General features: G+C 33.1%; 1 protein-coding gene across 3 annotated transcripts in view; it reads right to left on the bottom strand.

Annotated features, from left to right (window-relative positions):
- The window catches only part of LOC130449318 (cell adhesion molecule Dscam2), a 241,842-nt gene that overhangs the window by 16,877 nt on the left and 212,965 nt on the right, over positions 1 to 12,000 (bottom strand). For all 3 annotated transcript variants that reach the window (XM_056787055.1, XM_056787058.1, XM_056787056.1), the window contains exons 21-24: positions 7,428 to 7,724; positions 6,087 to 6,211; positions 2,880 to 3,023; positions 1,227 to 1,409 (exon numbers count right to left, since the gene is read on the bottom strand). In XM_056787055.1, coding sequence (XP_056643033.1) covers positions 1,227 to 1,409; positions 2,880 to 3,023; positions 6,087 to 6,211; positions 7,428 to 7,724 — 749 coding nt within the window. The remainder of the gene's footprint in view (positions 1 to 1,226; positions 1,410 to 2,879; positions 3,024 to 6,086; positions 6,212 to 7,427; positions 7,725 to 12,000) is intronic.

Raw genomic sequence — 12,000 nt, 5'->3', positions numbered from 1 at the left:
TTATACTATTTAGTAAGTTGTAGGCTTACCAACAAAATTTTTCTACATTCCAATTTTTTTCTTTTGTAGGGTAACATGATGTTCGACAGTATGCAGTTCGATTAGAAATGTTTGATTGTGTTTTAATATCTCCTGTAAAATAATTAGTTGTACTCAAATAAGAACATTTAAGCATCTGCCAAGTCGGCACAAATATCTTTTGGGTCTATCTTTTTAGGTTATCATCATTTTACAAGCGTTTTTCATTCCTAGAGTTCTATAATGAATAATCTATTCGTAATATTTTCCATAAAAAATGTGCACTTGCGTCCTTGTTTTGGCACTAACGCGTGAAGCAAAACATCGAAGCTGGTTTGTCTAATCTTTGATAACGTTCCGCAGTATATAACAATCAGTATTTATTGTCATGTTGTCTGTGAGCTTGATCGGACATTTCAATTTATTTATATTTTTCTTTTGAAACAAGAAACTTTTTTCCAAATGAATTTGTGAACCAGTACTAGTGTTTCAGAAATTGTAACTGTCATGCCAAAATTTTTACTTTTTTCCAGTTTTAACCCAAATACCTGCCATCTTTTTCATCTTTAGTATATCAATTTACAGTTTCTTATTTTTTAGAGTCTTTCGCATGTTTTTGTTACTAAATTTTTTTGACTTTATCAAAATGTGATTTGACTTTGACAACTTGCATAATCGTATTAATAATTAGACCACCTAAAGCATGAATTTCAAAATTAAAATTTGTCTTAACAAAAAATAATCTTTTCACCGTTATTACACTTCAAAAACACCCAAAAACAAATAAGTAGTATTATATGTCAAGTACCTTATAATATTTTTGACGGTATTTACGTAGGACAGACATTTCAGTATTTAGAAAATAGATTGAAAGGCCACCAATTCAATAAAAACATAAAACTGTAGTAAGAAACCATAAAATGTCAAAAAAACATACATTCAATTATGAAAATACAATGAATAAACATTTTTACTTGTTTTAAAACCTAATTTCTAATTAGACAAATCTAAATCAAGACAATTTATCAAGAAAAATTCATAATTTTCTATATTAGTCTAGGGTGAAAAATAATTCACTGGTATATAACCATCAATTATTTTATTGACATTTACTTATTTATCCAGTACACAAATAATTTATGCTCTACTTGACTATAATGAAACTCCTAGTTCTAAAGCTTTCAATGAATAAATGGAACGAAACTTACTTTTAGTTCGTAACTTGTAGCGTGTCTTGATAAATGAACTTCTTCAATATCTCCGTGCTCTTTTTTATAATTGAGCGTGAATCCACTTATTGGAGCACCGCCATTACTCCCAGCTTTCCAGTGAAGTAAAACACTGCTACTAGTTGCGCTGGTGACGTATAAAAGAGGAGCCATTGGGGGGATCTGGAATTGCAGTAACATCAGAAAGTTAAACTGTTGAAGTGTTATAACTTATAGTCCATTCACTTAGCAAGTGAAGTTAGTTTTAGTTTGACTACTTTCTTTTTTCATAAATTTACATTCCGGCACTCGCCACTTTAGCAATACAACCATAAGATATAAATAATAATAAAAAATTAAACAACTAAAGCTAAATCATGTTCATGAATTATCATGGGTTTCAAAAGATATGACGTGCTTATAAAAAGTGGTTATATAGTGTTACGAACAAGTCCGCAAAATGGATCCTTAGGCCAGCCCTGTCCAGCTACAATAGAATTTTAAAATTCGGCGAACTCGCCCGATACCTTTCATCTATTTTTTATAGATGGCGGACGCGCATTTGATTTTTCCTTTTTGAATTTTTTATTATAGCCGGCGGTTTATTTACAGAATTTTTTCCAAATAATCTCTAGGAGAGTCTATTTATTTCTTCTGTTTCTTTTTGTTTTAGAACTTTGTAGAATTTTATTTAGGTATATAAACGACTTGTGTAAATGCAGTTAGTCAGTTTCAAATAAATAGTCGTAGCGAAAAGAACGAATTAGTAAAAGTAATCGCAGAAATTATTCAAGTGATATTTATAAGTAAATTATTGTGAGTTAGTGTATTGTATAGTGTGTAAATGAATTAAGAATAAGACAGTGTTTATTAATTCACCCCATGAATAGAAAAATTGTGAATAAAATCAAAATGCATATGCAAAAATTGAAAATTCAATAACTATTTTTTTATAGTAAAATAGGGTGAAAAAAAGATCGAAGGTTGTGGCGGGGGGTGTGTTAAAAGAGCACGGAAAGATGTTGTATAAATAGTGTTGTTGAGTAGAACCTAACCTAACCTTACCTAACTTGAAAATAATGGCCGACAGCTAATTTCACCTCCATAAATTGTAGTCCTAGAGACAGAATCTTTCTTTTTGAAACACTGCATATTTCTAAAGATCGAACTGCCCTGAGATCTCCTACTATATCTTTTGGTGGGAGATGCAATTCCCTCTTGTATATATTACAATTTTGTTCGCACAGTTTACCAATAAACCAAATTATTCACCTAACCGACTACCTAACCAAATATTAACCATAATTTATTTTCAGGAAGTAGATATTATCATTTCGAATCCATTTCATGCAATCGTTAAGAGCTGGAGATTAATCTTCTATTCACAAGGTCGTTTATGAATTATGAAGATTAACTTTGTTTCTATTGTTTCCACTCATGTATATTTAATTAGCATGCTAAACGAACGGACTATATTGAATATGTTACTCCCTCTGTAACTCGAATGAATATAAATTATTAGTTTTCTATTTAAATAACTGGAAGTTCAAAAAGAAAATTATACTTTGAAAATTATTATATCCAACGGAGGATACCGTACCAAAAAGATTCAACTAGGATCAGAATTACATGAATAAGGAAATTAGTAATTACCTGCACAATTAGATGATAAATTATTCTGTCTGTACCTTGGCCATTGTCAACGTGACACGTATAGTTTCCACCATCCCCCATTTGAAGTTTTGATAGAATTAGCTCTCCCGTATCCAATAATTGGATGTTATGGTTTGCTCCTCCCTGTAATAATAGAAACAGTAACAACATCCAACGCCCTTTAGTTATATAGTTAAGTTATAGCTAGAGAGAGAAAAAAATCCCGAAACAAAGTGTATAAACTTTGAGTGATTATATCTGCAAGAATTTCTTTTTATTGATACATCTCTTCATTTTCGCTGTTTTTATAAGATACTGTTTTGTTAGAATGCATGCAAATGAAAGAATTTTATTGTTGTTGGCGATATAATGAGGTCTAAATATTATATTATCAAAGGCATCCAGATTTTAAAGGTTTTTTTTAGTATACAGAGTACGGTTAAAAATATTTTGATAATATATTCAGCAGCATCAAAAATAACCATTCAGAGAATAATTTCACAAATAAATGAAGTGCAATTTCAAATTAATCGATATATAATACTTTTCAGTTAAATTTAATTTTCAAAATGCCATCCAACTGTTTCTTTACAATAAGCAAATCGAGGAAACCTTTCTACTGGAGAAATTCTAGCTCTAGTCTTTAATTCTGTCTTAATAACTCCTATAGATTTCGCGGTTTATCAAGATAAACCTTTGAATTTTATAGTCCAGGAACCAGGTTGAAATTTTTTGTATTATTTCTTCTCTAACGATAATTGGGGAAACGCATCAGATAGTTGTATCGTTGAATAGGACATTCTCACCCTCAGTTGGTGAGGATTTACTCTAAGCAAAACTTCACCAAATTTCGTATTTTATGGTTAGCTAATGACGATAAATTTTCAAACTTTCTCGATAAAATTATCAGGTGTTACAATTACGACTACGAAAGGAACACGCACTTTATCCAAGAATATGAGATCACTCTTTTATATTAAAAAGTTTACAGGTATCTTCACATCCTCAATTATATCAATAATTATAGATTATTGTATGTATGTATAAACTATTACAACAATTGCATCTCGGGAGCTAAAAAGTCCTCGAAAGAAACTTGGTCTGTTATCAATGATTTAAGAACCAAAACCCGTTCATAGGTGGTCGAAAGTAATTACGCATCTTTCGCACCTATTATGAGGATACGCCTCGGGCATCATGGCGCACAGTTAAGAGTTTTTATGTTCAGTTTTACCAATGTACGAATCTTTAACTTTATGCCTCGAAATAGATGCAAAAGATGCGTATTCTCGGCCGAGGTATGAAGAATTGAAGTTTCTCTTCATCACAACAATGCTCTTGCTCATTTGTCCGCTATTGTTTTAAAAAAACTTAACCAAACATTATAACGATTTCTTATCCCATAGACTATATCCCCCTAATTTGGCTCTCATTCTTGTCAAACTTGAGAAAATGCCTTGGGGGAAAAGCGATATTCGGCAAATGAAGAAGTGATGACAGACGCAAACGCGTATTCTGAGGAGCTTCCGGAAGATTATGTAACAGTTGAGAGGAGTATGTTGAAAAATAAAATATTTGAAAAATCATTCTCCTATCAAATCGCCCTTGTATACAGAGTGAATTTTGTATATGGAACGCTTCAATTATCTTAGAAAAGGCTTGTACGATTTTTATAAACTTTGTTATTTCAAATGGATCACTCTGTTTTTAGAAATACTTATTATTTTTCATCTGATGTTCCCTTTACCTAAATGCCATAATTTCTTAGTTATAGCTACATTTGCGTTATCCTCACTGAAATTCGAATATTACACATAGATGGCTATAACTGCTACAATAACAAATTTGACGTTTAAATAAATTATTATTGTAGGCGAAGAAGTCAACAGGAAACGTGTAATATCTTTAATAATTTATATCCTAACCGAAATCCCAAAACAAGATCTACTGTCAGTAAAATTAGTGCAAAAGTTTAACGAAATTGGTTCAATAAAAGATTTATCCAAATCAGGACGCAGCAAAACTGCATCAATTGAAAACAAATCTTTAGATGTTTGTGTCCTGTTAGAAGCCGATCCACATAATACTAGACAAATATCCTGGGAACTTGATATTTAGGAAAAATCCGAAATGAAAATCCATACAAAGTAACTTTGGTTCAAGAGTTGTCAGAAGACGATATTGATTAACGGGAAGAGTTTGCAGACTTAATGATGGAAAAATGTTACAATCAAAACGTACATCGGCATAATTGTAAATACTGGTCACGTAACAATCCTCGTTAGATGCGTGAATCCCATATCCAATATCTCGAAAAACTGGATGTATGGGCTGAAATAATAGACCCTTTTTCATTGATGGTGACTGGTCCTGCGTATTTAGATTTATTGGAAAATAGTATTATACCTGAGTTGGCTCAGATATTTCCAAATCCAAATAACTTTTTTCAATTACATTTGAAAAAAACCTCATTATTAGAAATTTTAGGCAATAACAATATCCCAAACGATGATATTTGGCTACAACAAGATGGTGCCCCACCTCACTATGTGTTTGTGGTGAGATAAAACCCAAATAATGTATTTCCCAGAAGATGGATTGAAAAGCGTGGTTTTATTGAATGGCCCCCGCGATCACCCGACATTAATCCTTTAGACTACTTCCTGTGGGTCACTTAAAATAACATCGTTTATAAAACGAAACCTGCCAATATTCTGGAAATAAAAGATAGAATTACCATAGAGATAAGAAGAATTGCAAAGTTCTAGAAATTATCTTTACAGTATGTTTTCTAAAATTCGTAATTTTTCTACTTCACAAATGTAGATCTATTTCTAGCATCTGAAAGATCTGAAAGTTCGAAACGACAATCATGTTTCATCGTTTTGTAATGAAATTACTCACAATTTCACACTCGGTTGCCCGGGGAAAACGATTGGTGCGAATAAGCTTTCCTGTTTAGAACGATTGTAACAAAATGATTGGCAATAACATTTCACGTAAATCTCACAATGATGTGCCGATTTGTAGTAAAATAAAGTGCAATTTTATATTTGACAGAAGAAGAATAAAACCGATATCACGAAAGACCAATATATTTGATTGCTCAATAATTTGAATAAATATTTTTTTTAGAGAAACTACCTTCCACTGTATATACGAGTTTTATCAATTTGATTATGGGTATGTTATGATATGTGCCGTTACCTTCAATATTTGATCATTGCGCAGCCATTCCCTCCTTGGTAATCCAACCGCTTCGCAATTAAATGATACAGAGCTACGCCAAGGTCTTACGATAAGCCCTCCGAATGAAATAATCCGAGCAGGAACTGAAAATTAAGACTATTATTAGTGTTGGAAGAACTTACGTTTTTTCTAAAACAACTATACAAGTTGTTAAGTTACGTAAACCAAGTTATTCACACTGAGTTAAAAAATGTGGGATGTACATTTATATTTTATTTAATTAAAATTACTAGCCTAGTCATCAAGTGGTGAAAATTATTAATCTAGTGATACATATTCACTTTAACTACTTAAGCCATATAATTGTTATTATCAATAAATAATTGAAGCCAGGTTTGACACAATTAGGTGAATATCAAGAACTTATTATGAAAGTATCGCAGGAGCTCTGCGATATCCAATTTCCGTTTGGTTTGAAATGATGAATGGGATAAAACTGAACTGTACAGCTTTTCACTGCAAAGAAGCAATATGCCCACGCACTGTGCTCTTTTGGATACCTATTTATGTACAAAATGTCGAGTTCCAAAATGGTAACTACATACCGTGTTCTCTTGGTGATTAGTTGATCTTCATTCGGGTAAAATCGGATTAAGTTGGTCTGACATCGAAACATTCCGTCTCCATCCGCCATCGCCATCATGTGTTCCATTTATTCCAATATCGATATGTATAGTATGGAAATTTTTAAACAATATCGATATATTATACCGAGTAAAAAGTATCGATTTTTCGATATATTACTGTTCGGATCGCGAATAGTGTCAGAACATTGGAATATGCAAAAATTTAATTAGTATTTGGTGGTTTTATTTATCAATAAATATATAAAAAGTATTGAATTATTGCTAAAGTTGAGAATTTAATCAATATTCACCAGTTATAGATATCAGAAGCACTATTTCTTTGATATGTTCTCCAATTAAACTGTTTCTATAAGCACTTAGTATCATCAGTCTTGACACAACCACCCTAATTGGTGGTCGAAAGGTATGGGTTGCACATCTCTTTCAAAGTATTTCAACTTAAATATAAAATGTTTGTTATTGAAAGGCTCTTAAACGCAAAAAAGTTTAAGTATTCATATTTTTATATATAAAGTATTTTAAATAAATTAGATTCCCGATTAACACAACCCTAGAATGAAGCAATCAGCACATTTTAATGTCTTACTTTGACATAAAGACCCGATTGTTGTAAAAAAAAACAAAACCGGTTATTACAATGTATTGAATACTAGGAAAATAATTCCTCATTTGAATTTCTACTATTATGTGTAATAATATAATGAGAACAAACCTCGAGGTGTTGCAACTTGCGAAACTACTTTCGAACTTTGTCCTTCTCCAATCCTGGTAGAAGCAGTCACCCAAAATTGATATTCGATGTGTGATTGAACACTTTTCACTTCAAAAATAGTATTTTGACTGGAAATTGTTTGTCTCGCGTTATCAACTTCAGTTCGACCATCCATACTCCTTCTATAGAGGTTGAACTTTGTTAATACTCCATTCGGCTCCGTAGGAGGTAACCAAGAAACTTTGAGTGATTGGGGCGAACTAACGACTACTTTCAGGTCTGCTGGAGGTCCAGGTACTGGAAATGTTGAATGATTACATAAATATTGTCTTCCTCAGAAGGTGAAACTGAACTGAGCTGAATAGCTTTACCTTCAGTCTCTGAAGACGAACCGCCTGACGGACAGTGTAATTTTGAGTGTTGGTGTAGTGGTGGCTTAAGATGATTTGTACAGTATGAATATGAACAAAAGGTTACAACTTAATTGGTTTATCTTCGAGCAAAAATAATTCTTGCTTTTTTTTGGTTTGAACGATAACGAAAGTTCCAATTGTTTTGGTACAAAATTCCAAAAAAAAGTTTTAATAATACGATATCAAAATTACTTTGTAAAAGTTCTTTTTCACGACAGTTGTTTTAAAATGTCTTATGAGTTGTACATAAGAAAAAGCGTTTAAATTAAGATTGGACAGATTTCGCAGCCTTAACATAATTTGCATTTTTCAAAATCAAAATTTTCCCCGCAGAATCATTCACGCTGCTATAGCCTTATGTTAAGAAAAAATACGTTGCCTGAACCTTCTGAAAAGTGGAAAACTGACTATTTTTACCCGTGAAAGAGCAGAAAGACGGGTAAGAAGAGCAAAATATAGAGTCGGGGTTTCCTTGAGAAAATTAGGGCGTGAGTACCATACATCAAAGTATCACGGAAATGACCAAGTACCGAAAAAGTGTCCTAAGCATGCCCCAAACCAATTAGCACAGATACGAGATGTTGTTGTAAACTAAGGCAGATGCATTTTGTGAATGAGAGAGTCATGAATGATGAAAAATACTTCACAATTGCCAATTCTGATATTAAAGGAAACGATGGTTTTTATACGGCAATACATAAAAGTGTTCTAGAGGGATATCTAGACCTTATGTGGGTCGAGTAAGGAGGTTAGCTGGAAAGGTATATTAACAACTGCTGGACTAAATAAGTGGATTGAAGACGATATAATGTTTTGGGTAGACCTAGCGTCTTGCCATTATGCAAAGGTAATTCAAAATTCGCTGTATCAAATTAACATATCATTTGCACCAAACCATGATAGCATCTCTAATTTCCGGGCTTATTGTATGATGACTTTGGTCAAACTGATCTCTCCTTCAATATTTGAACAACATATTGAGAAATGAGGGAACAACAAATATTACGATTGATGAAAGCATCCTAAATCACCGTAGCAAACTTCACTAATCTAAATCAAATGGATTTGTCGGGATTTAGCTGCTACGCCAACTCTTCATCCCCGCAAAACATGGAATATCTTAGGAACGGCAAAACCTAAGTACATAAAACCTCATTCAAAGTTGACTTAATTTTCTATCTAGAATTAAATAATGTGTTCAATAATGAGACATTCCATTCTAAAAATCGTAAAGACTAGATATAATTTTAGATCGTAGCTGTAATCGATCTTCATATGATATATAGAAATTTCGAAAAACATCTTTGCGCACTGGAGTCGCTATAAGTACAGGCGGTTCAACCTGTATAATATAGTCTTTTTACCCATCATTTTTACAATGGACATTTGTTCTGTATGTTTACTGTATAGTTGACAAGGCGTATAGTAATTCAAAACTGCTTTCAAGAAGCTAATTAAATAGTGAAATCTCAAATCTCCTCTGAAACCCAACATTCGTGAGTTATTAAGACAAATATACGGAAACGATGGAGAATTTGTCATTTATAATTGGACGAAGGCTTTTTTGTTGAAATAAATGGGGCATTTCAGATAAAATTTCGTTGCTTCGTATTTTAATGAAAACAAATGTCTGAAAAATTGTGAGTCTGCAGCATAAAGTCATTTATCCTAGCCTAAAAGCATTAAGCTGGAGTTATAATTGGTGAATTAATTCAATGGAAATGGTTAGTCTTATACGCTGAGATATAAGATTTTTGCGAGATGAATCTAGTCAAGAAATATAATAAAATGTACAAGATAGCAACTATACTATTTAAAAATTCAGTGTCCGTGTGTATGTCCGAATGAACTCAAAAACGATTCAACCGATATTCATGAAAGCTGGAATATATATGTAATTTGGTCCAACTTAAATGATAGGATAGTTATTTTTTGAATAAATGGTCTCAATAATTAATAATAAACTGATCATCAACGTTGATTGTTGTTATTAATCGTAGTTTCCATAAGTCTGGAACAGACGGCGCCTTAAGCAAATTTCTTTACAAAGAACTGTAAAATTTTGTCCTCTGCACTTCATAGATGGCGCCACACTTTAATATGATATATTTTCTTAGACTACATACTATACATGTCTTATTTTGCCTATACCACTTAACGTCGCGTCGCTTGTTTCAAATCATTCTTCATTTTGTCTTCGTTGCGTACATTTTTTTTACTTCTAACGCACAGTTATTCAGAGAACAGTGAAATTCATTCACATTAAAAATTCAAATACTATTTTTAGTAAAATGCCACACCAAAAATCCAACCTTAATGCTCGTAGTAAGAAGACTCGAAGTGCACGTGTTGAAAAAGCTCATGAAATTGTCGAACAGAGAGCAAAAAGAAATGCAGCTCAAAGAATTATGATAATCGTCGACAAGAAAATGTAATGAGAACCAGGGTGGCACGTCAACAACACAACCGCCCAGTAACACGTGGATCATTTGTTCGTCTTGCATTCAATTATGAACCAGACATCAATTACACGGCAGATTCTACAATTACTATTGGTGCGATGGACAAAATATGCAATTATTGTCAGGCGTTAAAATTTCGCAATGAAACACCCGGCATGTGTTGCGCATCAGGAAAAGTGGTACTGTCACCACTCCCTACTCCACCTGAACCTTTGAAATCCCTTCTTTCTGGCATTTCAAATGAATCAAAATTATTTTTGCGTAAGTCCAAATGACGTCGTTTGGAGCATCCAAAGATTGTGATTTGTCATCTGATGGTCGTAATTTTGATACATTTAAAATTCAAGACCAGGTATATCATAAAATTGGATCATTGATCTTGATCAAATTTCATCGAACAAGCAGAAAAGAGAGCAATTGTATTATCGTTAGAATTATTTCAAATCAAATCACTCAGCCACAGCAACGCGTGGCCGGGTTTACTAGTTCGATCATGAAAATTTAAATCCATTCTAAATAAAATATTGAGGTCAATACTTAAGTAGAAAATAATAGCAAAAATATGATATCCACAGTTGAGTGATACAAATACCCGCATGCTCGTGATACCATTAGCTAATAAAAAATAGAAATAGCACTGAAAGAATACCCCGACACCATCAATAACAATATGATTATGTGGCGACGGTAGCGACATGTCTAATTATTCCAAAAAAAGAACAGACAATTATTTGCTTCGAAGTGCTTCATGCACGAACAACTTTTATTGGAGTTTTATGAGCTACTGACAAATTATGCAGCGTCGATTTTTATCGCACAACATACGATTTTGGACGACTTTCTCGAAATTCATCCTGTAACGAAGTGCGACCACGATTGAATTCGTAAAACCAGCGAAATGCGGTGGGTCGAGATGGTGCTTCATCACCAAAAGTCGAACCGAGTTGATCAACATACTGCTGTTGAAATGCGAGCAGCCGGTCGCTTTTTGCCTGGGATGCAGAAAATAGGTTGTGGAGCATTGGTTCAAATGCGGCGCATTATTTCTAGGCTGTTAGCATCCGAGCATGCAGACATATGCGCATGCACGCAGTTTGGTCTTTCCCTTTATTTCTCAAAACAATAGTTTGTCAGTCTAAGCTCACCGGCGGTACTAGTGATTGCATTGTGAGGAATATTCAATATCTCGCTTTTCTTTATTGGACTCAACTTCAGTTTTTGTCATAGGAAAAAAAGCAATAATCAGAATGGTTAGTAGGCCTTTGCTATACTACTGGAACTGCAAAAGGCATACCTCTTCTCTTTTATTTTATGTACTGAACTAATGACACACTATACAACGCACATGGGGAGCCCCCACTGTTTGTCTTGATCTCTGATTACAACACAGGATTGTACGCGTCCGGTTGGACATCATAGAAAACTGGTGGATGTCCAATGACAATACTCTGGTCAATACAGAAGGAACATGTTTTTGAAGGTTTATTAATGAAGTGTAACGAAAAGTTTGATAAATGATTTTTAATCCATTCACTGACATTACGAATATATCAAAATATATTTAGATTCAATTTAGATTAATTGAATTTAAAATAAATTTATATGATCGACAATGTAAAAGGTGATCTAAAAATTTCGATTTAAGCTGTATATTGTTCCCTATCATTTACATACTCTCGACACAAGATTCTATGAGTT

The sequence above is a fragment of the Diorhabda sublineata genome, chromosome 10 (genome assembly GCF_026230105.1).
Source record: "Diorhabda sublineata isolate icDioSubl1.1 chromosome 10, icDioSubl1.1, whole genome shotgun sequence".
Lineage (NCBI taxonomy): Eukaryota > Metazoa > Arthropoda > Insecta > Coleoptera > Chrysomelidae > Diorhabda > Diorhabda sublineata.
This window is presented reverse-complemented; position numbering and strand designations above follow the sequence as displayed.